Genomic DNA, 27,128 nt, shown 5'->3' on the forward strand with positions numbered 1-27,128 from the left:
TTATTGCCTGCCAATCAATGTGGACTGCTGATTGCGTCGAGAAAAATCACGAAAAAAGCGAATCTGGTAAGAAACGTTTTTATGATTCGTTGACGAAATGAGTCTGTGAGGAGCTGCAGATTTGAAATGGTGTGGTCTTATGGTTGTGGGTGGGGGTAGGTTTATTGCGATGATTCTTGAGGTATGCGATGTGAATATTGAGTGAGTTTTAAATGGATGCGAAAGTGAGAGAGAGACGGAGAGAAAGTGGTAGAGTAAGATATAGTGAGAGAGAAATAGAGAGGGAGGGAGTGAAAGTAAGAGGAATTGAGTGTGAGAGAATAAATGGATTCATTTTTCTGGTATGGGAAAAGTTGAAGAACATTTTCCTCACCCTTATTCACAAAACCGAGAATACTAGTATGAATAGAGTAGAGAGAGAGAAAGAGAGAGAGAGAGAGAGAGATGAAGAAGAAGATGAAGAAGAAGAAGTATACAAACAATGAAGGAAGAAGAAGAAGAAAATAAAGAAGAGAGAGAGTGTTGAGAGAATGTGAGAGAATGGATTGATAGATTTATTCTTCTGGTATAAATAAAGCTGGAGAACCTTTTTCCTACTCATATTCACAGAGAGAGAGAGTGAGAGAGAGAGAGAGATTGATTGATTGACTGCCTTTATTAATAACCTAGGAGGGCGAAGTTAGGGCGCAGCCGGCACTCTCTTACACTTGACCCTCCAATACAATTCTAACTAAAACTAAAACACTGTTCAACAAAGATTATAAGATAAAAAAACTAATTTTACAAAATAGTAAAAAACTTTCAAATAGCGGATGAAAGAAAGAAAACAAAATTAAAATTTCTTTCTAATTTGAATCAGTGAAAAGAATGCAATAAGAAGAAAGTGGAAAGTGAAAAGTGAAAACGGAAGAAACGTCAGTTCAAAATCCTTAGATCATTTCGATAGAAGTAGAAAAGAAGAAAGAGAGGAATGAATTAAAAAGGACACACATACACACACACACCAACACACACGTTAAGATTCAGTGAACATTCCAGCCGAGTCCACCACCTCTGATCCACCACGAGACAGCCGCGCCGAACCGACGATGTCCCTCAACAAGCCTTAGCTCAGCAGGCAGAAAATTCCACAAACTACAGGCTGTCACAAGGAACGACTTTTTGTACATAACAGTCCTATGTGTTGGGACAGCCAGCAGATGGGATCCATGCCACGTTCCTCCACGACCAAAATCACCCAAGTAACGGTACTCTACTGCCAGATACTTAGGGGTTTCAGTTTTCAATATCTTATAGAGGAAGCAAAAAGCATGATGTGATCTACTCTCAAGCAGCTTCATGAGTTCAAGTCTGTTAAGTATTCAGTTACATGGTCGTCACGTCCCAGGTTAAAGATAAAGCGAACACAGTAATTATGTGCATGCTGCATTCTCACATGACAACCTTTCAAAAAACTGAATTTGAATTTAATAGGACGAATCAGAGCAAACAGGGTTAGAAGACGATCTGGAAATGGTAAGTGATATTCTTTGTTGAATGATAGAAAACGATAAAAAAAACAATTCAAATCAAATACCTTCATCATAAAGTTGGCCTAAATATTGAACTTTATAGTTGAGGTAGTATGGGTAAATAGGTTAAATAGCTTTAAAAATATAAAGGTTTCAGTCCAAATCGAGTGCGTAGAATCATAGTGCGTTTATATTCCGTACAAAATAACTCCTGACTTGGGAGAAGCATGCGCAGCAGAGAAGGCATACAGAGGTAGGGATACAACGGCGGCTATGTTGCCGTTCTGAACCGGCCAGCATTCTCTTATTTCTAGTGAGTATTCAAACGTCCATGTTAAACTTAAGGAGTTTCCTGTCTGAAAGCCTTTAGTCGACTGACTCTAACTGCGCTTCTACCTATGACTCTATCCATCACTGTAATTGGCTGATCTCCCTCCATTTCTCTGCTCCGCATATTCCTCCAAGTCAAAAGTTATTTAGTACGAAGTATAAGTCCGAATCGAGATTCAAGACAGACAACTGAAATCACGTGTGTCGGCGCATAACGTGCAGACAGTCTGTGTGATAACTCCCAAAACAGGTTGACAAACAGTTATTGCAGTCAGCAAGATGTTATTGTGTGAATGTTTCGAATTATTGTCGGCGACAGTTCACGAATAAAAATCTGGTGTGGTACACTTACACAACTTTCCTTGCTCATATTTGAAACTACGATCAGACTTTTGTATATGTGTTTTCAGAGTACTTTTTCCTTTGTGTAAATTGTGAAATTCAATGATTTTTTAGTCGTCATTTTTTTAAAGTCGTCAAAACAGCTGCTCTACAGATGAAATATCTCGACTATCTGTTATTTTTATAGACTGCTCCACCTACCTACCTCATGCATGAGAAGGAGGTTACAAAGTCCATTTCTCAAGGATGGGGTGAACCCCCCATTAGTTTCCCAGAAAGGAGACTCATGCCAGTTGATGGAGCTGATAAATAACTATACAGAGTATGAATTTGAAATAAATCAGTCGAGTAATTTTTGACTAAACCGTGAAAAACATGGTTTTCTAGTAATTATCCGCCATTTTTCTCGAGAATATTACGCAGCTCCTGCAATTTTCCCAGAAATGAGACTCATGTCAGTTGATAGGGCTTATGAATAGCCATCCATGGTATTTATTTAAAGAAAATCGTTAGAGCCGTTTTTGAGAAAATCGTGAAAAACATGGTTTTTTAGTAATTATCCGCCATTTTTTCCGCCATCTTGAATTTAATTTTATTGAATTTCCTATTGTCGGGTCCTCATGGTGTAAGGACCTTAAGTTTAAAATTTCAAGTCAATCTCTTAATTAGGAATGGAGTTATCGTGTTCACAGACATACACACACACACACACACACACCACACACACACACACACACACACACACACACACACACACACACACACACACACACACACACACACACACACACACACACACAGACCAACACCCAAAAATCATGCTTTCGGACTCAGGGGACCTTGAAACGTATAGAAAACTTGAAATTGGGGTACCTTAATTTTTTTTTGGAAAGCAATACTTTCCTTACCCATGGTAGTAGGGCAAGGAAAGTAAAAATACAAGTTGCCCGCTAAAGCCTTGAGATGTTATGAAATGTCTCTACAGCTCTTTCTCAAACGTTGGCAGCTAGATTGAGTGCCCTTATTGCTTTCGTAGTTAATCAAGATAAAATTTGATCAAGAAATAAAAAGATGTTTCACTCACCAATATTGTAGTCAGCTTCATTATCCAAAATCATTTACCATGGCCCTCGCACAGCACAATCCAAAATATCAGAGGCTGAGTGGCAGAATATCTGCCATATTTTCAATGTTGGGACTTGGGCCTAGGGTCTGTGCTACTTGAGGCTTAATTTGTGAATATTTCCTGCACCTGAATCATCGGGTTATTAGGCTACCTCAGTTTTCCTCTCTATTATTCATAAAATATACATCTGTAATTATTGGTTGGTGACATTGCTCTGTTCTCTATAATTTTGTACAACATTACTATCTTAGAATAAACCACAATTCTCTCGTCAATCATGTGGGTATTTCCAAGATAATCGTTGAGAACCGACGATTACACCTAAATTACACCCTGAGTACACCTAAATTACACCCTAAGTACATCTTAGAGGAAACCATCTTCTTCAAAACAGCAATTCCCTCTCCCTCTCTATAATTATGATATGTCAATCATTTCTGTATTTTTATGAAACAAATCCCGAGACTCACATTGCTTTCTTGAGCTTGAAAGTGGGTGACACCTTAGTTGTCGAGTTCATAACTTGGAGATTGATCAAGTTGGAAATGAGTAGTTTTTATATATTCTTTCTGAGGATGCTCACATATGAGTATCTGAGTTGTGCATGTGTAATGGAGTAGTGGTGTAACGAACCATAAACAGTTCAAAACGTGATAGGGTATGGTTTACATTCATTGTCGTCTCGCCATTTTCTTCTCCAAGTACAGGCCTGACAATGACACAAAACTAACTTTTCTCAGTCATATTTATTGTATTTTTTGAATTGAATTACAATTTAATTCACGTTAAAAAAATTTTGTCGATTCTGCTCAAATTAGCTTCAATCACAATCACAATACCAGATCGAACTCTGATCTTCTGACTCCCTATATATAAGACACATAAAAGCCATTTATGTACCAGAGAAATCAATATAGAAATATTGAAATCTTTGGGTTCATATAAATTCCAGCGACAATTTCAGTTCTACACTATTCATATTATATGATACGACTTAATGTTTTCCCAGTCTTCACAAGAGATTAAATCTTATCTGTCTTGGAACCTTTTAGTCTTCAAATAGTCACAGTATCTCTTGTGTCATCATTCAATATCCCAGAGAATAATTAATTATTCTCAATAATTTAGTGAAGTGAGAACAATACCTTTTTTCGGAACATCATACAACGTACACGAGCCTTACGCGAGTTCATTCAAAATCCCAATTTCAATAATAATTATCCACAATATTTAGTAAAGTGGAAACGATACTTTTTTTCGGAATATCACCCAACTCACTCAAGTTCAGCCCATACTTTAGAAGATAGAGACAGTAAATTACAGTGTTTTTTTAATATAACAGAGAGATGGAGAGCACAGCATTCTTGAAGGACTTTATGGACTTTGTGGCCTGTGACAAGAAACAAACTTCAATGCTGTTTTACCCGTCAGTTATAATCGCTACTATTGCAACTGGTGGTATTTTCACGGCGATTCCAGCAGTGAACAATGATGAAATTGCAAAGCAATCTTTCGGAGATGGATGTGCTTTTGTTCTGGTATGTTTATTCTTTTTGGAAAACCATTTCAAACCTGAAAAACTCAGAAAAATGATCAAACTGATTGACGAGAATTTTTTCGTCAGCAGAGAAAATTTCAAAGACGAGGTAGGAACTTGGCAAGAAATTGATGCTCTCCATAAAAGTTACCTGTCAAGTATCACTTTCACACAAAAGGGCATCGAGTTGTTTTTGAAGTGTATGTCTTGTGTTGGTTTTTTAAGAAATATTTTGTACACATGGTTTGATGTTCCAGTTTACACGGGGGAACTATCTGAATCGTTTTCAATTATTCCGCACTTATATTACTTGCCACCAGAATTTGATCAGCCCATTTTCTCAATATACTGCTACATAGTGCATATGTTTCTATATATGCTGGGTTATATTCAGGGATACGTGATGTTCACCACACTATCTCTCACCATTGCAAGGGTGTTAGTTGAGTTTGATACAATCTATATACTGATAGATCATTTCTGCAACGAATACAAGGATTTCGATTTTGTTGATAAGAGTGAAAAATTTGAAAGGACTTATCAGTTGAAGGCGGACATGGCAAGAATTGTAACATGCCACCAACGAATTGTAAGGTTAGTTCATTGAGAAATTCAAATCCATTGGAGATTGATGTTTAATTGGAAAAATTGAATTTGTCTGCATGTGAAAGGTCTACAGAAAATACCATGTTACTTAGGGCCGGTTTCCGAGCTTGGAATTCAGCTAAGTTCTAGACTTTAAACAGCTGGATACAGAAATTTGGCTTTCCGAAATGGGGCGTAGTCGCCGCCCACGTTTGAATTTGATTTCGTAAAGCTAGAAAATTGAACACAACATAAAAAAAAGATGAAATAGTGTAAAGTTCCATCTATCTCAAACTATTTAGAAATGTTTCATTACGTCACGGGAAAACGTTTCCAGTTATAGGAATCTTTATTATATTATTGAAACTGCAAATGACAAAAAATTCACAGCCAATACGGCTAGTTCGCTCGAAAAACCCACCTGGACATCAGTTAGAGAACACACTGGACTATGGGAAAACTCCCAAAGCATGAAAATTCCAACTCCCTGGCACCCCTAGTATTTCGACACATTTAAATCAGCTTCGCGCACAAAATCGATACAGGCCTCCCGCAACAAAATTCGATACATGCTTTTTTGTGAAGCTCCCGGAGATAAGTCTATATCCATGGTTGAATTTGGACCAAATTCAAAGAAATGGCGACCCAGGAAAGGGAATTTTAATCGAAAATTTGAGGTTTTCCTAAATTCGAAAAATTCTCAGCCAGAACTTTATATGAGTTCGCTGTGAAAGCTGAACACCAAATCTGTTACATAGTACAATGGAGGCGACGGGAAAACCTCCAGACCTTGTAAATTCTGCTGCCTGGCACCCCCAAATATTTAGGACCCATCTAGATTTGCAATCCACAAAAAATTTAGAAGAAGCTTTTTTGTTCAGCTCACCAAGATAAGCCTATATGTCAATTATATGTCAGCCTATAAGCTATATGTCAACTGAATTCAATGTGCGATCCAGGAAAAGTCGTTTTCATCTAAAATTTGAAGTTTTCCCAAATTTGAAAAATTCTCAGCCAAAACTATGAGTTCGTCTGTGAAAGCTGAACACCAAATCTGTTGCATAGTGAATAAATAAATCAAGTTGCTTATCAACGTCAATAGTCAATAGTCACAGAGCTTAAGTCATAAAGCTTACAATAAACAAAAAACATGCAGTAAATTAATACATGAATAGGATCCAATATGTTTTGGAGTTCAATTGTTGGTAAGTTCACTCGAGCAATAATATGGCCTTAGAACTAGCCAGTCATATAATTCTTTCTTAAACTTATCGCATTTACATTATATTCTATTTCCGCTGGCAGGTGATTGTAAAGTCTAAGCCCTAAGGTGAGATTTAAAAACATTTTTAGCAACCTCCTGTCATCGTCACCAACAAACCCATCTTATTTGGAATCATTTTCCGTCTCATTATCGTCTGTGAGACGAATCATTGTCTAAATTGCCTACTGCATATTCAATTTTTCCTTCAGTTAATTGATTTCTTATAGAAAATTTGTAATGATTAGAAAAGTTGTAATTTATGTTAATATTGTAAATATGGGGAAGATATGAAGCTACCTCCTTGAGAAACATTTATAATTCTGTTCAATTGCGGGCATCTACTCGATGAGAAGAACCTATATACCAAGTTCCATCGAAATCTGTTGCATAGTTCTGCCACTAGCCCGTTTGAAATAAAAATGTCCCAAAATTAGTAAAATGGAAAAATACCCACAAATGGTATCTTCACGAATTTATATCATGGAAATTTGGTTCTGGTCTCAAAGGAAGCGCTCAAGAATCTTAAATAAATGTCATTACAAATTTTCACTACCTTCCGCGTAAATTGAGATGGCACCATGTGAAAATTAATGGGAAGTTGGCTACAGAATATATAGTGGCATCGGTCTTCTCAATTTTCTGATTTGCTTAGATTATCTGGTGGGGACGGATGGTAGAACGACCGTTCCACTAGATAAAACTTAAATGTTGGATTATTATTGATATTATTCAGTTTTTCAGGAACTCCAAGACTTGTGCCGATAATTCACAATCGTTGATTTGTTACTTACAAATGATGATAATGACAACCTCCTCTGTGAGTGTATTCTTATTTCTCAAGGTAAGAATCAACATTATAAAATCTGGTGTGGCACACTCACACTGCTTTTCTTGCCATGATGAGTTTGGACATTGTTGAAAGTTTTCAAACAAAAAATAACCCGGTCGGGAATCGAACTCTCACTTTTTACGAAGTTGGCCATAGTGAAGTCCATGTTATAATGGCTAAGGCAGTGAAGAGAGATAGAGGGAAAACGTTGCCGATCCTCTATCTTCTCAATGCATTCTTAAATCGGTAGCACATGAAGGTTTATTGCTGTAATATAAACTGTTCATCCTCGTTTGAAATAATCAATAATTTTTATTGAGCAATAGATTACAATCTCATAATGAATGTACATAATTGAGATGGAATATTTCAATTCTACATTCTTAAAAGACGATCTGGCAACAGAGCAAAGTGAGAGAGAGATAGCGCTATCCGTTTTCTTGAATGGGACAAGGATAGCAATACCATTGCTAATCAAACAACGCCATTATAACGTGGACCTCACTATAAAGATCGCGAATAGAGATGTGAAATTTGATGATTTTGAAAAGTTCAAAACAGTTGTACTGCATATAAAATTATCTTGACCAAGAGTGTTCTTTTGAATGAACTGCTTTTTACTTTCCTTTCCCTGTTACCATAGGTAAGGAGAGTATTGCTTTCCAAAAAAATAAAGGTAACCCAATTTGTAAATTTCTATATATTTTAAGGTCCCCTGAGTCCAAAAAAGTGGTTTTTGGATTGATTTTTGGTGTGTGTGTGTGTGTGTGTGTGTGTGTGTGTGTGAGTGCCACACGTCACGTGTGCACACACACCACACACACACCACACACACCACACACACACACACACACACACACACACACACACCACACACACACACACACACACACACACACACACACACAGACCAATACCTAAAAACCACTTTTACCTATGGTAATAATGGGGCAAGGAATGTAAAAGATTTGACGTTTGTTTGGGAGCTTGGAGCAATTTCCATCACTGGTCTCAGACAACAGACAGTAATAGTACCTCATACAGCAATCAACTGCAAACCAAATTTTTAATTGAAATAAAATTAGATTCTATTCCAATTCAATTTTCTCATTCCAGTCTAATCCTATTCTAATTCCTCCTCCTTCTCCTTTTTCTTCTTTCTCTTTTTACAAACAAGGATTAGGCGATAACCTGTTCCGACATCTAGCTGATAATTGATTTCAATCGTGTTTAGGGATGTCAATCCCGGTCCATTTTCGATACTTATCAATCCCGGGATTTGTCAGCGTCAATCACGGGATTTTTAGGATTTGAAAACCTGGAATTGTGAATCGTATTTTTTCCAAAAAAACAATTCAATATGGAATTAGTTTTCGTGATCAATATGAGTTTTGCATAACTAATTTATTGTTCTAATTGTTTCACTAATTTATTCTACAGGTACAGCCTACAGTTGCATATACATAACATTCTGTACTCTGTACTCAAGAATACGGTTTAGCTATACTCTATCCTTGCTCTGTACTGGCTGAATAGAATTCGCATTATTGGTTGGCATCATTCACAGAATGGTTGTTGTTCGGTTGTTATGCCTCTACGTTTGTTTCCGTTTACACAGCACCACAATTACCAGTCTAGACCAGTGAGTATAGAATGTCACATTCAATACTCTCTGGTCTAGACGGCGCAATATTTGTAATATTGTAATTTCCTTGAAATGCACTCAGAACTTTGAAAAAACTTCAGAAATCAGACAAAAACAAGCACCATCTATTTACTCTCTGTTCAATTATTCCTCTTCTTTTCTCTTGCTTTATCATAAGTAGAATATGTAGTTGAAGTAAATATGGTTGGATCTACGAAATTTAATTGGTGGTTCAGCTTTTGAAAAACGTTACTCCTACCTGATCTTGAAAACATTCATAGAAATAGAATGATTAATTTTGATATTATTTTCAATTATTTTCCCATTCCAATAATTTCCTCTTCCTCTATAATGAGCAATTTTTCATCTCCACACACTGTTACTGAACATGTAATTGTGGAGGATGAATTGGTTCAAAATGCATGAAACTGATTTTTGCCAATCCCGGGATCCCGGGATTGATATTGGATAATCCCGAAATACCGGGTTTGGATAGCATTCAATCTTCATTGCATCTAAGTAATGTTTGATGAATATTTGTGACACAGAAAGTAAAATAATAAATAAATAATTGAAATTGGATTGACAGTGGAGGTTTCTCTTGTTTTTACAGGCGACTAATGTGAGAGTAGCTGTTCTTTCTGCTTTTTTCTTTTCCTTCAACAGTCTGATTTTATTATTCGTCTATGTGAATGGACAGCGAATCTTCAACCAGGTAAAGAAACGGCGAGAAACACTATAGTGAGTTCCACGTTATTGAGTCAGTGAAAATGATAGAACAACTAGTTGCCACTTCTCTTTCCCCATCACCTTCTACACTGTAGTGGAGTCCACATTATAATGGCAGTGTTTGATTAGCAATGGTATTGCTATCCTTGTCTATCATTCAACAAAGCGGATAGCACTATCTCTTTCTCTGATTGCTCTGTAGCCAGATCGTCTTTTAACAATGTAAAATTGATAATTAAATAACATAATATTTCATCTGAATTATGAAATTCATCAAGAAATATAATTTCTTGCTCATATAATTGATTTTGTAAACAAGAATGAACAGTTGATATTACATCAGAAAACCTGTATCAGCAAACGTCTATAAGAGGCGTTGATAAGACATAGGATCGTCAACGTTGTTCTGCTATCTTTCTCTTGCTTCACACGCAAGCATGCAGACAGGATCCAACGGCATGAAAATGAAGAATTCACTCAGCTACTTGACAACACACATAATATATGCTGCGCAGATTGAAGCGGTCCAAACCCTTCGAGTTGTGTGGTGCTGTGGAGTGAAAGTGTTAAAAGCAGAGCAGTGTTGATAGCGTGAATGTGTATCTTTAATACATGATAACTTATTTTATTACTATTATTATCTTTTGTCAATAATTTCAAGTTAGTTGCTAGAAGTAGTAGTCCTGGTGAGAACTACCTATCTCAACTACCTATTTAACCCATTACTATATCAGGGAAAAATTGCTCATTAGTCTTTTTAGACTAGATTGCAATAGGAATTGGAAAAAAAAACAAATCTTTCTTCACTGCCATTATAACGTCGATAATTCGGAACTACTTGGACAGTTTCCTGATAATCAGATTACCTCAGACTTGCTAGAGGCCTTTCAGTTTTGCTTTCGAAAGTACCTAATATACAATTATTCTCATATAATATATATATTGTTTTATTTTTTGGTGTGGCTAAAAATAGCATTCGCACAACGGGCAAAAATGTGTTACCGGCTCTCAATCTTTTCTATGTAGTCTTCGGCCTACGTCATGGGGCTTGAAACCTTATTGCTTTTTACCTGATTCCACTTAACCTCAATAATATTGTTTTGATAATTGATAAAAATGCTAAATAATAATATTATTAATATAATATATTATTATTATTATTATTATTATTATTATTATTATTATTATTATTAATAATATAATAATAGTATTGTCTTTATAATTAACTAGCCGGCTCGGCGAACTTCGTACCGCAAAATAGTTAATGCATCTCATGACAAACTTTAGCTGGATGCACACCTGAGGAGGCGCGATGCGGCATTTTGCATCCAGGTGCTTCTTGCTTATTGGTTTGAATGGAAGCACTCACACACACTCCGTCAATTGTAGGGACATTGAAACGTCTTGGGTGTCATATCAGCTCTGATGACTATTTTGTGGTAATCAGATGGCATGCGGTCTTGAATGATGCAATCAATGCATTGTTGTATTGCTGGATATTTTTCAAATTTGGAATCTGCTCCATTTCTGGAGACCAATGAATGAAGTGATTCTGGTGGTGGAGTCAATTGAAACAAATTAGACTTGACCACTGGCGCAACACAATCCGGGAGCTTTATTTGTATACTTATATGGCCCACAGTACTGACACACAATGTTCATGTGTCAAAAGCAACAATTGACAGTGAACTGTACTCGATTGCCGAGTTATAGTTGAATGCAGCTCGCTGGTAATTGAATGGTATATCTCCTTGCTGCTGATTCTCCCATGCATATTCTAAATTTACAGCGTTTCGAGTTCTATGACCCAAGTTTGGACGTCGTTCGTACTGCCAAATCCACCCATCTTGACGTCACAACAGTGACGTCACGCATCGTATAGAAAATTATAGAAATTTTTTTTGGGTTTGTTGTGTAAGAGTGTTTGTGGTGTTTAACTTAAACTCACATTGTTGTTAAACAATGCATTGTTGTTTAACATAACATGTTTTCCAAAGCTATAGGAATATACTATTTCATTGTATCTACATTTATTCTCTGTCCTCATTTCAGAATGATAAACTGCGAGAATCACTGCTGGAAATTCCTTGGGTAGACAAGCCCCGATGGTTGAGACAAACGATGCATATTATGCTGACTCAGACTAATCGAGATATTCAAATCAAACCTTACGGCATTTTTACCCTCAACTACATGTCCTACAAAGATGTGAGCTATTTTCAACTGGTGGTTCTGTGAAAAGTAGACCTCACGCAGTTTTCTTATCCACAAGTATCTAATTGACCGAGCGAAGTGAGGTCTAAGATTCAAGTAGACGGTTTGGCATTAAATGTTCAAATGTTCATATGTTTATATGTTTATATGTTTATATGTTTATATGTTTATATGTTTATATGTTTATATGTTTATATGTTTATATGTTTATATGTTTATATGTTTATATGTTTATATGTTTATATGTTTTATGTTTATATGTTTATATGTTTATATGTTTATATGTTTATATGTTTATATGTTATATGTTTATATGTTTATATGTTTATATGTTTATGTTTATATGTTTATATGTTTATATGTTTATATGTTTATATGTTTATATGTTTATATGTTTATATGTTTATATGTTCATATGTTTATATGTTTATATGTTTATATGTTTATATGTTTATATGTTTATATGTTCATATGTTTATATGTTGCGCTTTTACGGCGAAACGCGGTAATAGATTTTCATGAAATTCGTCAACAGGTATGTTCCTTTTTAAATTGCGCGTCGACGTATATACAAGGTTTTTGGAAATTTTGCATTTCAAGGATAATATAAAAGGAAAAAGGAGCCTCCTCCATACGCCAATATATTAGAGTAAATATTGTACTTTAGAATTATTCATCATAAATCAGCTGACAAGTGATTACACAGATGTGTGGAGAAGCCAGTCTATTACTGTATTTGTATAAGGTCTATAGTTTCAATCAAATACCTTAAAGAGGTATGCATCTTTAAGCTAGGTTTACACCAAAGTTATTCTTCTTCTTTAGGTGCCGTCTCCGTTTCGAAGGTTGGCAATCATCAAGGCGATTTTTACTTTTGAGACCGCAGATCGAAATAGGTCATTATTGCTGCATCCAAACCAATCCCGAAGGTTCTTCAGCCATGAGTTTCGTCTCCTTCCTACGGATCTCTTTCCTTGGACTTTCCCCTGCATAATAACTTGAAGCAATTGATATTTTTCTCCTCTCATAACATGTCCCATGTATAGCAGTTTTCTTCTCTTAATTGTCATAATTACTTCTTTTTCCTTGCGTATGCGTCTCATCACTTCTACATTGGTCACTCTCTCCACCCATGAAATCCGTAGTATTCTTCGATACATCCATAGCTCAAATGCCTCCAATCTCCTCACATCAATCTCCTTCAGCGTCCAGGCTTCCATGCCGTAGTACAAAACAGATAACACATAGCACCTCATCATTCTTATCTTCAAATCAAGGTTTAGATCTCGGCAACAGAAAAGCTTCTTCATTCTTGTAAATACACTTCTGGCCTGTTCGACTCTGATTCGTATTTCTTGGGTACTGTCATTGTTTGCATTGAGGGTTGTTCCTAGGTATTTATATTCTCTTACTCTCTCAATAGGTTGGTTTTCTACATATACCATAGGATTGTCTTGCGTTGCTTTTGTGATTAGCATGTACTTTGTTTTGTTTATGTTCAGTGACAGCCCATATTCTTTACTTACTGCGACAATTCTATCAAGTAGTGTCTGTAGTTCTTCATGTGTTCCAGCTAAAATAACTGTATCGTCAGCATATCGCAGATTATTTATTGCCGTACCATTGATTTTAATGCCTATGTCTTGATCAACAAGTGCTTTATCTACTATATCTTCAGAGTAGAGATTGAAGAGGATTGGTGACAGTATACATCCTTGACGAACCCCTCTCTGTATTTCAATTTCTTCCGATGTTACATTCTCTACTCGTACTGCTGCTTTTTGACTATAGTAGAGGTTGGAAATAATTCTTATGTCTCTGTGGTCTATTCTCCTCTTTATTAGGGTTTCCATGAGTTGGTCATGCCTAACTCTATCAAAAGCTTTGTGGTAGTCTATGAAGCATACGTGTAGGTCTTGATTCATATCCAGACATCTTTGTGATAAGACATTGAGTGCAAACAGAGCTTCCCTTGTTCCTAGTCCTTTACGGAATCCAAACTGCGTATTGCTGATGCATTCATCCAATTTCTTGTATATTCTATTATGGATAACCTTCAACATGATTTTTAATATGTGACACATAAGGCTTATGGTTCGGTAGTCATTGCAATGCTTGGCACTCTTCTTTTTTGGAAGGGCTACAAAAGTTGATAACAACCATTCTTTTGGTATCCTTCCTGTCCTATATACTTCGTTCATTAGTTCTAACAGGATATGAATCTGATCCTCCTCTATCAATTTGAGGATTTCTACTGGCAGTTGGTCGGGACCTGATGCCTTTCTGGGTTTCATTGTGTTAATTGCATATACCACTTCATCTTTAATTATGTCAGGGCCCAACTCTCCTTCCATATTTTCAAGATCAATTTGTTTTCTCTCGTCTTTGAAGAGTTGTGCAACGTAGCTTTTCCATATTTCTAGCTTTTGTTCTATTTCTGCCACTATTTTCCCCTTGTTATCATATAATATATTCAGTTGCTTCTGTTTACCAGTACCAGTGAGCTCTTTAACTTTTTTGTGTATGTTGAAACTATCGTGCTTTGCTTGCAACTCCTCAATTTCCTCACACTTTTGTTTGTAATACTCTTCCTTTGCTTCTCTAATCTTTGCACGGAGTATTCGTTGTGTGTCTTTATACTGTTCCACATTCTTGCCTTTAAAGCTTCTTCTCTGATCCATGAGGTCAAGAATTTCGTTAGTTATCCATTTTTTCTTTCCTATGGATTTTTTGCTTTTTAGAATGTCTATTGAGGGTTCCAACAGAGCTGATTTGATGATGCACCATTTTTCATCTATGTTTCTGCAGTTTTGGTAATCTTCCCTGCCTTCAAGTGTTCTTAGATTCACATTTATTATTGTTTGCAATTCATTCCGTATGTCCTGGTTCTTTAATTGCTCTACATCCATCCAAATCTCTCTCTTTTTTTGCGTTCTCTTAAGTTTAATATGCATTTGAGCCACCAACGGATTGTGGTCTGAGGAGATATCAGCGCTTGGGTAAGTCTTAGCCGACTTGATGCAGTTTTTGTATCTTGTGCTGATCAAGATGTAGTCTATTTGATTCCTTATTGGATGCTGATCACTGTCTCGCGGAGATCTTCGCTTTGGGAGCTATTAACAGAAGTTATACTTTTACCAAAGTTATTAACAGAATGTAAATAACTTAATCCTTATAGATTCTATTAGATTGAACGGAAGTTGACAAACACACATCTTCATCATGTGTATGATAAGTTATGTTCAATATAACATAATCAATAAGGATTGAGTTATTAACACTTTGTTAATAACTTTGGTCTTATCGCATCTTGAAAATGTATTTTTCCATCAACGTTAGTAGACAGTTGTATACTAACTTTCTCTTTCCCTAAGCTGAGGCCATGATTCTAGTTTAGAGTTTAAAGCTATTGATAGAGAATATTTCTTTTTTACATTTTCCTTTTTTGACCTGATGATCAAAATTGCAACAAATATTATTGAAAAGATATTGATTTCTAAAATCATGAAAAGTGGGAAATGAAGTTTGTAGGAAATCAGCATTATGGTAGTTTATTTTGTTAATTTTAACACACCGATTTTTCACCAACACGACAACATAGAATGTTCTCTGATTGGTTGATTGGATTGGCGTATCGACGGCAGCCAGACCTCATAACAGCGCTCACACTCACATTCCGGGACGACACGTCATGGTACGATACGACAGAAAGCTCTATGTTTATTTGGGATTTTTTCCAGAGATTTTAAATTGATAATTTTTTAATTAATTTTTGCGAAAACACAACAGGTCAATGCAACTTACTAAGCGCGAGGTCTACTGTTCACAGAACTACTAGTGATACCTGTTTGAAATGTTAACAAACTCAGTTCACGTTTGAATTTGTGTTCATCCATTTCCGTGATAATCTTTCCATCTGATGGAAATATTCCTCAAGTATTTGAAAATTATTTCTTTTCCAGTCAAAAATATTATAATTTCTCAAGAATTATTTAGTTCATTTGATTATTCTCAATTCACTCTTTTATTTATTCCTTTTTATAATTTTTATTTTTGACTTTCATTTAATTATAACTTTGGACATTATTTATCATCATGAAAATAAATCAACAACTATTTTAGTTGTAGACAATATTTAATATCATTAACATTTCTTTAATATACAATTTCTTCTATCCATAATTATCAGTAAAACTAAATAATCAACTAAATAATCATTTTATCAGGTACAATATTTGTTATTAGCCTATACAAATTGAAAAAGGCTCATCTATTTGGGAGAGAAAGCGAGAGAATAGGAATGCTCTATACACACATTAGTGCATCTATATATATAAAAGCGAAATGGCACTCACTGACTGACTGACTGACTGACTCACTCACTCACTCACTCACTCACTCACTCACTCGCAGAACTAAAAATTTACCGGACCAAAAACGTTCAAATTTGGTAGGTATGTTCAGTTGGCCCTTTAGAGGCGCACTAAGAAATCATTTGGCAATATTTCAACTCTAAGGGTGGTTTTTAAGGGTTTGAAGTTCGTCTTTAGCATGTATATTCTTCTTAGAAAAATGTCCATACCATATGTTAATATAGAACTATAATCTAGAGAGAGTACCTCTTCAAAATAGTTGTTAACTGGTAACTAAATTAATAATTTTGTCAGGTTGGCATTAAGTTGAGTAGACTTTGTTAGGTTGGCACCAAGTTAAAGATTGAAATGCATTAATTTATCACTGCAACTTCAATCAGAGCTATCCCTGGGAATATTATATCACTAGCCGTCTGGCTCGCTTCGCTCGCAATATCCGTTTAGCCGGACGTTTAGTCTGCATTCCCGACTGGATCGTCGTAACGATCGAACTCAAGTGTCTTTTCCACGATTTGCCGGAGCACATATATTTGGTCAATAGTGGAGCACCCTTCTCGAAATCCAGCTTGATACCCTCCTACCTCTCTATCTGTTGTCACGGTGAGATTCGCCAAACAGCTTTGATAAGCAACTTTCTATAATGATAAGCTAAAAATTACAACTACCCACCTTTATTGGCTGTTGAAATAACAACAAAATCTATGATATATTCATTCATTGAGATCCAGATTCACAAACAGTTGTAAATGGTTTTCGAATAACCTATAACAGCATAATGTTGAATGTTTGTTTACAATAAGGGTTAGTTTCTCAATGCAAACTGAGCCGGCTATCTTATCAGTCAGCTAATAACCGGCGTGTCTGCTTCTGATTGTTGACTGCTTGCTTCGATTTTATTTTATTGTTTATTGTACACTCTGACCTGCTGAAAAATCTGCTCATTGTTCCCCTATATTTGTTTTGCTTGTTTTCTCATTTATATTTGTAAAATTATTTATTTATTCCATATGGCACACCTGAGCACATTTCTTTATTGTAGCCATCCTATTGGTAGATTTGTTTTTTCTGACCAGTGATTGGTCATTAACTGGTCATGTGACCTTTTCTTCCCCAAGCCTTGCTTCTCAATTCCTGAGAAGAAGGAGGAGAAAGGGAGAGATTAACTGAGCATGCTAATGGAGAGTCGTTTGTAACCCTTCATTATCAACTTCATTTATTAATTATTGAACAAACAATATTCTTATATGATTTAGTAAATTTTAATAAATGCAACTTGTCATCACATGTTGTTCCTTAGTGACCCTGTGTTCGACCTTGCTTAGCCTATAGCCTATTTATTTGCTAATATCATATTCATTACAGAGGTCAATAGTAATCCATAATCAAGTTACTTGATCTTGAGGGAATATAGCACAATTAATCCTTTGATTAATTGTCAGGAAAATAATCTAGTATACTCTAGACATTTCCCTATTTCGTGTGACAAGAGTACTTCCCAAAACAGGAGTCAACCCTCAGATAGGTGCCATCACCGACAGGAGACTGGTAATAAACACCACACTGTATACACTCTCAATTTTTCATATATGAGATTGAAAAGATTTATAACCCATATTCACTAGTGTAATACCCCTGTAGCTCTCACAATTCAATCTCCTTTCATGTGTATTGGAACTATTACACCTTTGGTCCACTCATCTGGCATTTCCTCACTGCTCCATATCTTGCATACTAACCTATGCATCTCTTCTTTAAGAGTGTTACTACCAAGCTTAAACAATTCTGCAGCTAGCCCACCTAGGCCTGGAGCTTTATTATTCCTCAATTTCTTTATTGAGTTCTCCACTTCCTCCAGCGTGGGTGGGTCTTCCTCCATCTCATCCCCGTGCATCACTTCCACTGTCACTTCTGTATTAAACTCAGAATTCTTATTAAATATTTCTATAAAATACTCTCTCCATCTATCCTGTGCCTGCGATCTTTCTGCAATAATTGCTCCATCCTTTCCTTCGCATAGGGGTGAATTACTCTAGGGAATTCTTTTCCTTCCTTTGATCCCCTAGTACTCTCTGAGATTTTTCTGCTATAGCTTTTGAGCATTTCTTCCATTTCTCCGACACTGCTTGCTCGTCATGCTCAGCCTCCTCCAACAACTTGTTTGGTCAAATCTCCCGGAATTCTTCCACTTTTTGGGGATTTTGGAGCGCCCTCAATTCATACCTTTTTAAATTACCAGGTTGCGATTTCCTTGAGTTGGCTATTCTTGCTCTCATCACCGCCCCCACCAGATAATGGTCAGAGTCAACATTGGTGTCTCTATAGCTCCTGATACTCATGAGATTAGAGTAATGGCGCGAATCTATCAGCAGGTGGTCGATCTGATTGTGATTCCATCAGGTGAATGCCATGCAGCTTTATGAATATCTTTTCGCTGGAACATTGTGCTCCCTACCACCAAGCTCCTTGCTGCTGCAAAATTGACCAGTCCCACTCCATTATCACTTGACTCAGAATGCAGACTATGCTTGCCAACATATTGCCTAAAGCATTCCTCTTTACCAACCTTGGCATTGAAATCACCAACTATGATCTTCACATCATGGCCTGGACAATTATAATAGACTCTTTCCAGCTCTTCATAAAAGTCCACTCCTTCCTCAACCGCCCTCTTTTCTGTTGGTGCATGCACATTTATAATGCTAGTGTTGAAAAATTTCCCCTTTATACTGATAACACATATTCTATGATTGATTGGGGTGAAACCAATAACGAGTTCTCTATATTTTCCGTAAACTACAAAACCAGTCCCAAATACGTGTTGTGTCTCATGGCAGCTATAGAAGACATCGCAGTTCCCTTTGTGAAACATTTCATTGCCAAGCCATCTGATCTCTTGGATTGCTGTAATACCAGCCCTATACTTCTCAAGTACCTCCACCAGCTGCTGCAATGCTCCACTTCCGTATAGTGTCCTCACATTCCAGGTACATAATCTCAAATCCATTTTCCTAATTCGTTTCAGTGCAAGCCGTTTTCTCAAATCCGTATAATCCAGTCCAATCCGAGGCAAATTATTGTGCGGTTCCGTAACCAGAGTCTTTTCATAGGGATGGGGTGTCGGCCCATCGCCCAACCCCCAACCTGGAGGGCCAGGGTCGTTTGTTTTGAGTCTCCTTCTCCTAGGCACTTGCTTTCGCTGCAGCTTTCAGAGTGTAACCTACCCTGGATTTCATTTAGGTTTACTCCGTAGGCTCCTCCGCCCTCTCCGCCGTTGGTATTGCTCCTCATCCGCTTCAAGACCGTTGGCAAGTTTGCTAGTTTTGGTCCGCCCTGGCTATTTGATTTTACCGGTACCACCCATATCTGGGAGGCATTCCCCTATCTGCCACATGGGGAGGCGCCCGATGGAGGACTAGCAACCCCTCACGGGGAAAAATATTCTATAGTCTTATTAATCCTATCTTCAGAGTAGATGATTATACAGAGTGGGTGAGAAGTCCGAGAACGGCTTAATATCTCATACACAATGGTAATTTGACGGTGGGTGTGGTTGGAGATCCTACTCGAATTGAAAAAACTACTCTATTATGACTTGAAAAATCTGGTCCGCCATCTTGGATCCGCTATATTGAATGCAACTTTTTTTGAATAGAAAGGTGGTCATGCGATACATGATTTCGATACGGAATTCCAAGGAAAAATGAATGGTGGAAACTTCATATCGATATCTGTAACCGTTTCGAAGATATTCACATTACTAATCAGTACTAATCAAAGCAGAAAGGGGAGGAATAAGTTCGAGTACGGCTTAGTATCTCATAAAAAATATGATTCCAATGTGGGTGTGCTTGGGAACCCTACTCAAATCGGAAATACCACTTTACTATGACTTAAGAAATCTTGTCCACCTTCTTGGATCCGCCATTTTGAGTGTAATTTATTTTTTCAAATAGGAAGGTGGTCATGCGAAATATGATTTCGATACGGAATTTTAAGAGAATATGAGTGGTGGAAACCGCACTTCAATATATATAACCGTTTAAAAGATATTCATATTATTAATCAATACCACTTATGTATTTCATTTCTGATTTGCATGGTAGTGATTAATAATGTGAATATCTTCTAAACGGTTTGAGATATCGATGTGCGGTTTTCACCATTCATTTTTTCTTAAAATTCCGTGTTGGAATCATGTATCGCATGACCACCTTCCTATTAGGAAAAATAAAGTTACATTCAAAATGGCGGATCCAAGATGGCGGACCAGATTTGTAATGATATAGTAAAGTAGTATTTTCAATTCGAGTAGGATCCCTAATCACACCCACCATCAAATCACCTTTGTGTAAGAGATATGAAGCCGTTCTCGGACTTTTTTCTCTCCTTTCTGCTTTGAATAATATTGATTAATAATGTGAATATCTTCGAGACGGTTAAAGATATCGATGTGCGGTTTCCACCATTCATTTTTTCTTAAAATTCCGTGTTGGAATCATGTATCGCATGACCACCTATCTATTTAAAAAAATAAAGTTGCATTCAATATGGCGGACCAGATTTTTCAAGTCATAGTATAGTAGTTTTTTCAATTTGAGTAAGATCCCCAATCACACCTACCGTCAAATTACCATTGTGTAAGAAATATTAAGCCGTTCTCGGACTTTTCACCCACTCTGTTTACAGAATGTCCCACAGAGGTAGTAACAGCCTTTCATATTGAAGGAGTTCATTCCAGATATTAGCAGTTTTGAACACTTGATCATGGAACTTACCTTCTCGAATTTATACCCATTCCAAAGCTTATAGAATTGGGAAGTTTTTTAAATATTGAAACCACTATAATTACTTTTATAAAATTCCAGAAAAGAATGTTTGAAATTTGACTTTGAATTCGAAGAATAGAATTTTTTCAAGTTCAAGCCCTAATAAAAAACTAAAAAATATCTAACAGCAAATGGAATTATATTATTCTTGTTTGAAATGTTTTTCTATTCTCAACAATACCCTTGAAATTGAAATTTGACCAGTAGTTTTCGAGTTATTGAGCATTTGATGACCGGAAGTAGGCATATCCTGGAAATATCGAAAAATTGATATATCTCGAAAACTAACGTTGATAGGGAAAGAGTTTACTGAAGATTTTTGTCAGAAATGTCTAGTAGGATCCACGGTTTATGGCTGTTACAACCTTGGTGTGACACCAATATATAGTTATATCGGAGTATAGTTATATCTGCGCCCTAACTTCGCCCTCCAGGTTGAAATAAAGGCAGCCTATCTATCCATCTATCTATTCTTAAAATGCAAAATTTCAAAAAACCTTGTGTATACCTCGACGCGCAGTTGGAAAAGGAATATTCCTGCCAAATCTCATCGAATTCTATCAAGGCGTTTGGCCGTAATCGCGTAACATACAGACAGACAAAAGAAAATCTCAGTTAAAACATAGACCTCACTATGTTCGGTCAATAAAATTCACACTATATAGACAGAGATACTGTGGAATTTTTCCATATTGAGGTGGGATAAAAACGATATTGTCAGTTCCACATAATTTATTCGAGCCAAAATAAATCAAAGTGGTTAGAATCTAACCAAAAAAGACCACAGAAAATGATGCCTTAGTGCATTGAAACTCAAGTTTGGCCAACATAAATTATGTGGAACTGACAATATCGTTTTTATTTCACCTCAATATTGGAGTCATTTTTTATCTTGCAGTAGACTTCAAGATGGAACCGACCATGAAATGATGAGTATTAAATGAATGATAATGTCGAGTCGAATACAAAATCATGATGGTGGAACTCCGAAGAAAAAAGAAGCGAAATGTAAGGGATGTTGTGGTTGATTTCCATATCCATTAAAACGACTTTGAATTGCCACAAGTATTCATCCAAGAAAATAATCAGAAACTATAGTCTGTGTAAGATAATTTGAGACTTGGCCTTCCATCCGAAGAGATAACAGGGTTGCCAGATCGTGTAAAATTACAACTTTCTCAAATTTCCAATTCAACGTCTGAATTGGATGTAGAATATGATCCCCGATATCCGAGTAGTGCTGAAAAAGTTTCAGGGTTGAAGGATTATAAGGGAATTTAACTTTTACGATAAAATTTAAACATCGCTAAGATTTGTTTTTCTTTCGAATATCACTACTCTCAGAATCATGAGACGTCGTAATGTGTGATAATTTTACATCAAACTAGCTGGCCCGGCAAACTTCGTTCCGCAAAATAGTCAATGCATCTCATGACAAACTTTAGCTGGATGCACACCTGAGGAGGTGCGATGCGGCATTTTGCATCCAGGTGCTTGTTGCTTATTGGTTTGAATGGAAGAACTTGCACACACTGAATCGAGCATGGCGTGGAACGGTGTGATGAGGCAATCTCCATAAGATTAACACTTTGTATCACCAAGCCGCGCCTCCTCAGGTGTGCTCAATAGCTTAATCTGGTGCACTATATTTTTATGAAAATCATCCAACAATCAGTATTTACATTTATATCTCAATATGGACTTCCTATGTGCTCAGTTAGTTGTGCAGCAGTTTGTATTATTAGATATAGTTGAATGAAGCTTGCAGGGAAATTGAATGGTATATTTCCTTGCTGCTGATTTTCCCGTGGATATTCTAAATTTACAGCATTTCGAGTTCTACGACCCAAGTTTGGACGTCGTTCGTACCGCGGCATTATTAGGAATTAAAATTTTGTGAATCAGAAGAAAGAAAATAGAGAAACAGATCTACCGACGGCTGACGCAATGATTATAACAGCTGATTTTCATTTCTGTGTGTGGCCAGCTCACAAATCTTCTATCATAAGGCCATTCCACACAGCACGTGGCGTGCGTGGCTGGACGCACGCCACGCCGGCCACGCTAGCCACATGCCAATTCATACCGCCACGACTGTTGCGATGCTATACCGGCCACGTTTCCCGTCAGTATGCAGGAAGATGTCACGGTCCCGTGGTGTGAATCTGGATTTTCTTGTGGCTTACCTTGGTTTGATGACTCCAGCAGCAGCAGTAGCAGTGATAATGAGCTGGTTTTATTGTATTCGGTGACAGCACGGGACCAGTGGGTACATCCAGTCAATAAAAAAGGAAGACCTATGGCGAATTCCATCATTTAATGCGCGACCTTGAGGCTGACAATGATAGTATACGTTCTATACGATAGTATACGTCTAGTATACGTTCTGCGCATGCTCGGACCAAAACGTGGCCGGACACGTTTGAAAAGATCGCTCAGAGAGCGAACGGTAGCCACGCTTGGCTAGTATAGCAAGCGTTGCCGCGTGGCCGTGGCTGCTATGTGAATTGCTTCATTTGATTAGCTGGGAAGCGATGTTTTGAAAAGTAGCTAGCGTGCGTCCAGCCACGCACGCCACGTGCTGTGTGGAATGGCTTTTAAGGATTAAATGCAAACTTTGAAGGACCATAGGGAAGAGTCCTGAAGTCGGATCATAAATTTGATAGGCCATAAACCTGCTCCTGAACATAACAAATACAACTAAAAAATCAACAAATTCGGTACGCACATAAAAAAGTTATTGAATGTCAAAATTTGAGGCTCGATTTTTATTTATATAGATAGATTAACGGGGAGAATGTATCCTTTCTATTGGTTTCTGGATCATTTTTATCCGACCTCTAGTTATTTTTCAATCATTAATGATTATGTTCGTCAATGTCGAGACATTTCGAGCAGAAATGCAGAAATTTTCGACATGCTAGAAACTTTCTTGTTCCGAAAGATAAATAGGTGATAAAAGCAAGAAAGTTTCTCATAAATAATTGGAATTTATTTTCCAATTTTCAAACGTACTTGGAAGAACGTATTTTGACCTCCCAGGAGTTTCAAAGTCAAGGATAGCAGCTGAATGGTATGCCACCATATGCTATCAATAGTTGGGATCAACAAAAACAAAATTCATAAAGATTGATAATTGTGTAACAGCCGAAAATAGTTTCTGAATTTGTCTATGATATTAATAATGAAAATCCAATAAAAGCGGTTGTATAAATTAATAATTGTTTTATTTCTATCTAGAATACTATGAGGACCACTATTGAGAAGAAGTAGAATTCCATAGAGTTTTTTCTATTATTCAGCTCACAGGTTATGTAATCTACGATAACATTGTTGAGAACAAAAGCTTAAATTATTATTTAATTATTGAGGGTTATAAGGCTAGCTTCTCTAGCATACATCACACATCGATTTTTGTTTGTACGATTTTTTGACGTCCTCAGAAAAGGTTCAACAGATGATGTTTGTCAAGTTCCGTCAAATCTGATAGAATTCATAAGGACAGCAAAAAATCGTATGAACAAAAATCTATGTTTGTATAGCTGGCCTATACGAGAATAAACAATACAGTTCTAAATTCTTATCAATTTCCACATTATTTAGCTTATCAGTATTTATAATATGATATAAGAGCATGATGTATGACTTCTTGAGATATGATCAATACTTTCAATCATGTATATGTTTCATATTTTAGGGCCGGTTTCTGAGCTCGGGTTTTAGCTAAGTTCTAGACTTTAAACAGCTAGATTCAAAAAATTGGCTTTCCGAAACGGGGCTTAGTCGCAGTCCACGTATTACATTTCAAAAAAACTATAGAATTGAACACAAAATAAAATAGTGTAAAGTTTTAGCTATATTTTTGAATTATTTCGGAATGTTTCATCATATCGAGGAAAAACGTTTCCAATAATAGAAATGAGAAATGAGAAAATAAAGATTAGCCTATCATGAAAACTGTGACTACGCCCTGTTCCGGAAAGCCAATTCTGTGACTCCCGCTGTTTATAGTCTAGAACTTCCCGAGCTCAGAAACCGGCCCTGAGTGGCTCAATTCATTGTTGATATTTTTGTTACAGTTGATGAAATTCACTTTCTCGATTGGAAACGTGTTATATAGAAGGGAACAGCTAGTGAACCAATCTCAATAACAGCAAATATTAAGTGGATGGAAACATGAGATTCGTAATTATATCAAGCTGGAAATTGGACTTTATAGCTGCGTACACATATTCGCGCTTCCAACCCGCACCGAGCACGCTCCTCCCTCGTACCGCCCTCGTACCACCATCGAACCACAGTCGCTCCGCCCACGCACCCATCATGAACGTTACGGAAGATGTTAGATCTTCTCGCGTTCCCCGGTCGAACCACTCTTGCTCGCCGGTCGATCATCAATCGCTCTGCTGGAGTGACGTTCGGTTGCGGAGCAGAGCGACAGTCTGTACGCACCTTAAGACTTGAGCATGATAGAGATTTGTTCATTCATGTTCGTTTGTTCACATAACATCCCTGTACTGAGAACTTGATTGGCTGAGAATTGGAACAGAGACGATTATATTTTATACTATGCCAAACCTACGAACTGATTGTGGAAATTACTGGTCTGGAATATTTGAGTGGAAGACTTGTTCCTTTCATAGTTAATCACAAGTATACTCGGTCTCACCGTTTCTTTCTTCAGATACGCCAACACGGAATGGGAATATAGAGCTTCTGTCATGTTACGGCTTCGCCTGAATGGAATGCTCTGCCACTCACTTAAAGACTTGATATTAGTTTAGAAATTGTATTGCTATCCTTGTCTATCATTTAATAAAGCGGATAGCGCTATCTTTCTCTCGATTTGCTCTGTTGCCAGATCGTCATTTAACAATGTGGAATCAATAAGTAATCAACAAAATATCCTATCCTGTCCCCATCTTTGTCACTGTTAATTAGGGAACAATATTGTATTTGTTTTTGGGATGTATTTGATTGTTTATACATTTTTTTTTAATAAAAAGAAAAAGAGTTCACCGATACCTTGTTATCTTGCATCTGGATATAAAGCTATGAAATAAGTTCTGAAGAAATAACAAATCGAGAAATAAGTATTTCTAAGTACCTAATGAATAAGTAGATGTAAGTAGGTACTTAAGGAAGAACTAATACTTATGAAATGAAGATACTGCGTTTTGCATAAGGCTCATTAACTGCATGACTTTCTCCTTTATATTTTGTTTCATTCACAATAAAAAGTAATTCAGTTTAGAATAAGAATCTTCCAACAGTATTTATTTATTTTTGAACCACTTGAAAATTCCTTTTCGCCCCACTTGGATGTAATGAGCTGGTTTTCGTGCGTCATATATGGAGACCGAAAATGATTGTTTTTCGACCAAGCCGGTAATAGTATATTTCGCACCTAGGGCCGAAAATGATACTTTTCCGGCTCGAAATCGGTTTTCAAGTCCAAGGCCGTAGGCCGATTTATGAATTTAAAAATTATCATAATTTTATTGTAGTTTTGTCTAGTTTATTTTAAATGATTGTGCGAAGTTTCAATTTCGTATGTTTAATCATTATTGAGAAAAAATTAAAAAGTGAAAAAAGCAAAATGGTCGCTGTGTGTGTAACTGAAGACTTCCGGACAATGTAAATCATATGATATTTGAATATGTTTCTTACCCAGGAACAATGCCCTAGAGTATTGGTAGGGAGTACATAAACATCCTGCATAAGTAAGATAATATAAAAAATCTGGTGTGATTCACTCACACAACTTTTCTTGCTCATTGATCTATAAGCCTCATTAACGAGGATAATTTAGGGAAT

General features: G+C 36.7%; 2 protein-coding genes across 4 annotated transcripts in view; one reads left to right on the plus strand and one right to left on the minus strand.

The window, feature by feature from the left end:
* Positions 1 to 27,128, minus strand: part of LOC111060911 (lachesin-like) — a 328,507-nt gene that overhangs the window by 67,542 nt on the left and 233,837 nt on the right. The window lies entirely within an intron of this gene.
* LOC120353067 lies at positions 4,679 to 25,943 on the plus strand. 2 transcript variants are annotated; one of them, XM_039435595.1, is made up of 6 exons: positions 4,679 to 4,847; positions 7,437 to 7,536; positions 9,783 to 9,884; positions 11,951 to 12,106; positions 25,391 to 25,529; positions 25,770 to 25,943. In XM_039435595.1, exons 1-5 carry the CDS (start codon positions 4,798 to 4,800, stop codon positions 25,460 to 25,462), a joined length of 480 nt encoding a protein of 159 aa, XP_039291529.1. In that variant the 5' UTR covers positions 4,679 to 4,797; the 3' UTR covers positions 25,463 to 25,529; positions 25,770 to 25,943. The 2 variants fall into 2 exon arrangements, with proteins under 2 accessions (XP_039291529.1, XP_039291530.1); XM_039435596.1 differs by lacking the exon at positions 4,679 to 4,847 and adding an exon at positions 5,373 to 5,440.

Source organism: Nilaparvata lugens, chromosome 9 (assembly GCF_014356525.2).
Source record: "Nilaparvata lugens isolate BPH chromosome 9, ASM1435652v1, whole genome shotgun sequence".
Taxonomy (NCBI): Eukaryota; Metazoa; Arthropoda; class Insecta; order Hemiptera; family Delphacidae; genus Nilaparvata; species Nilaparvata lugens.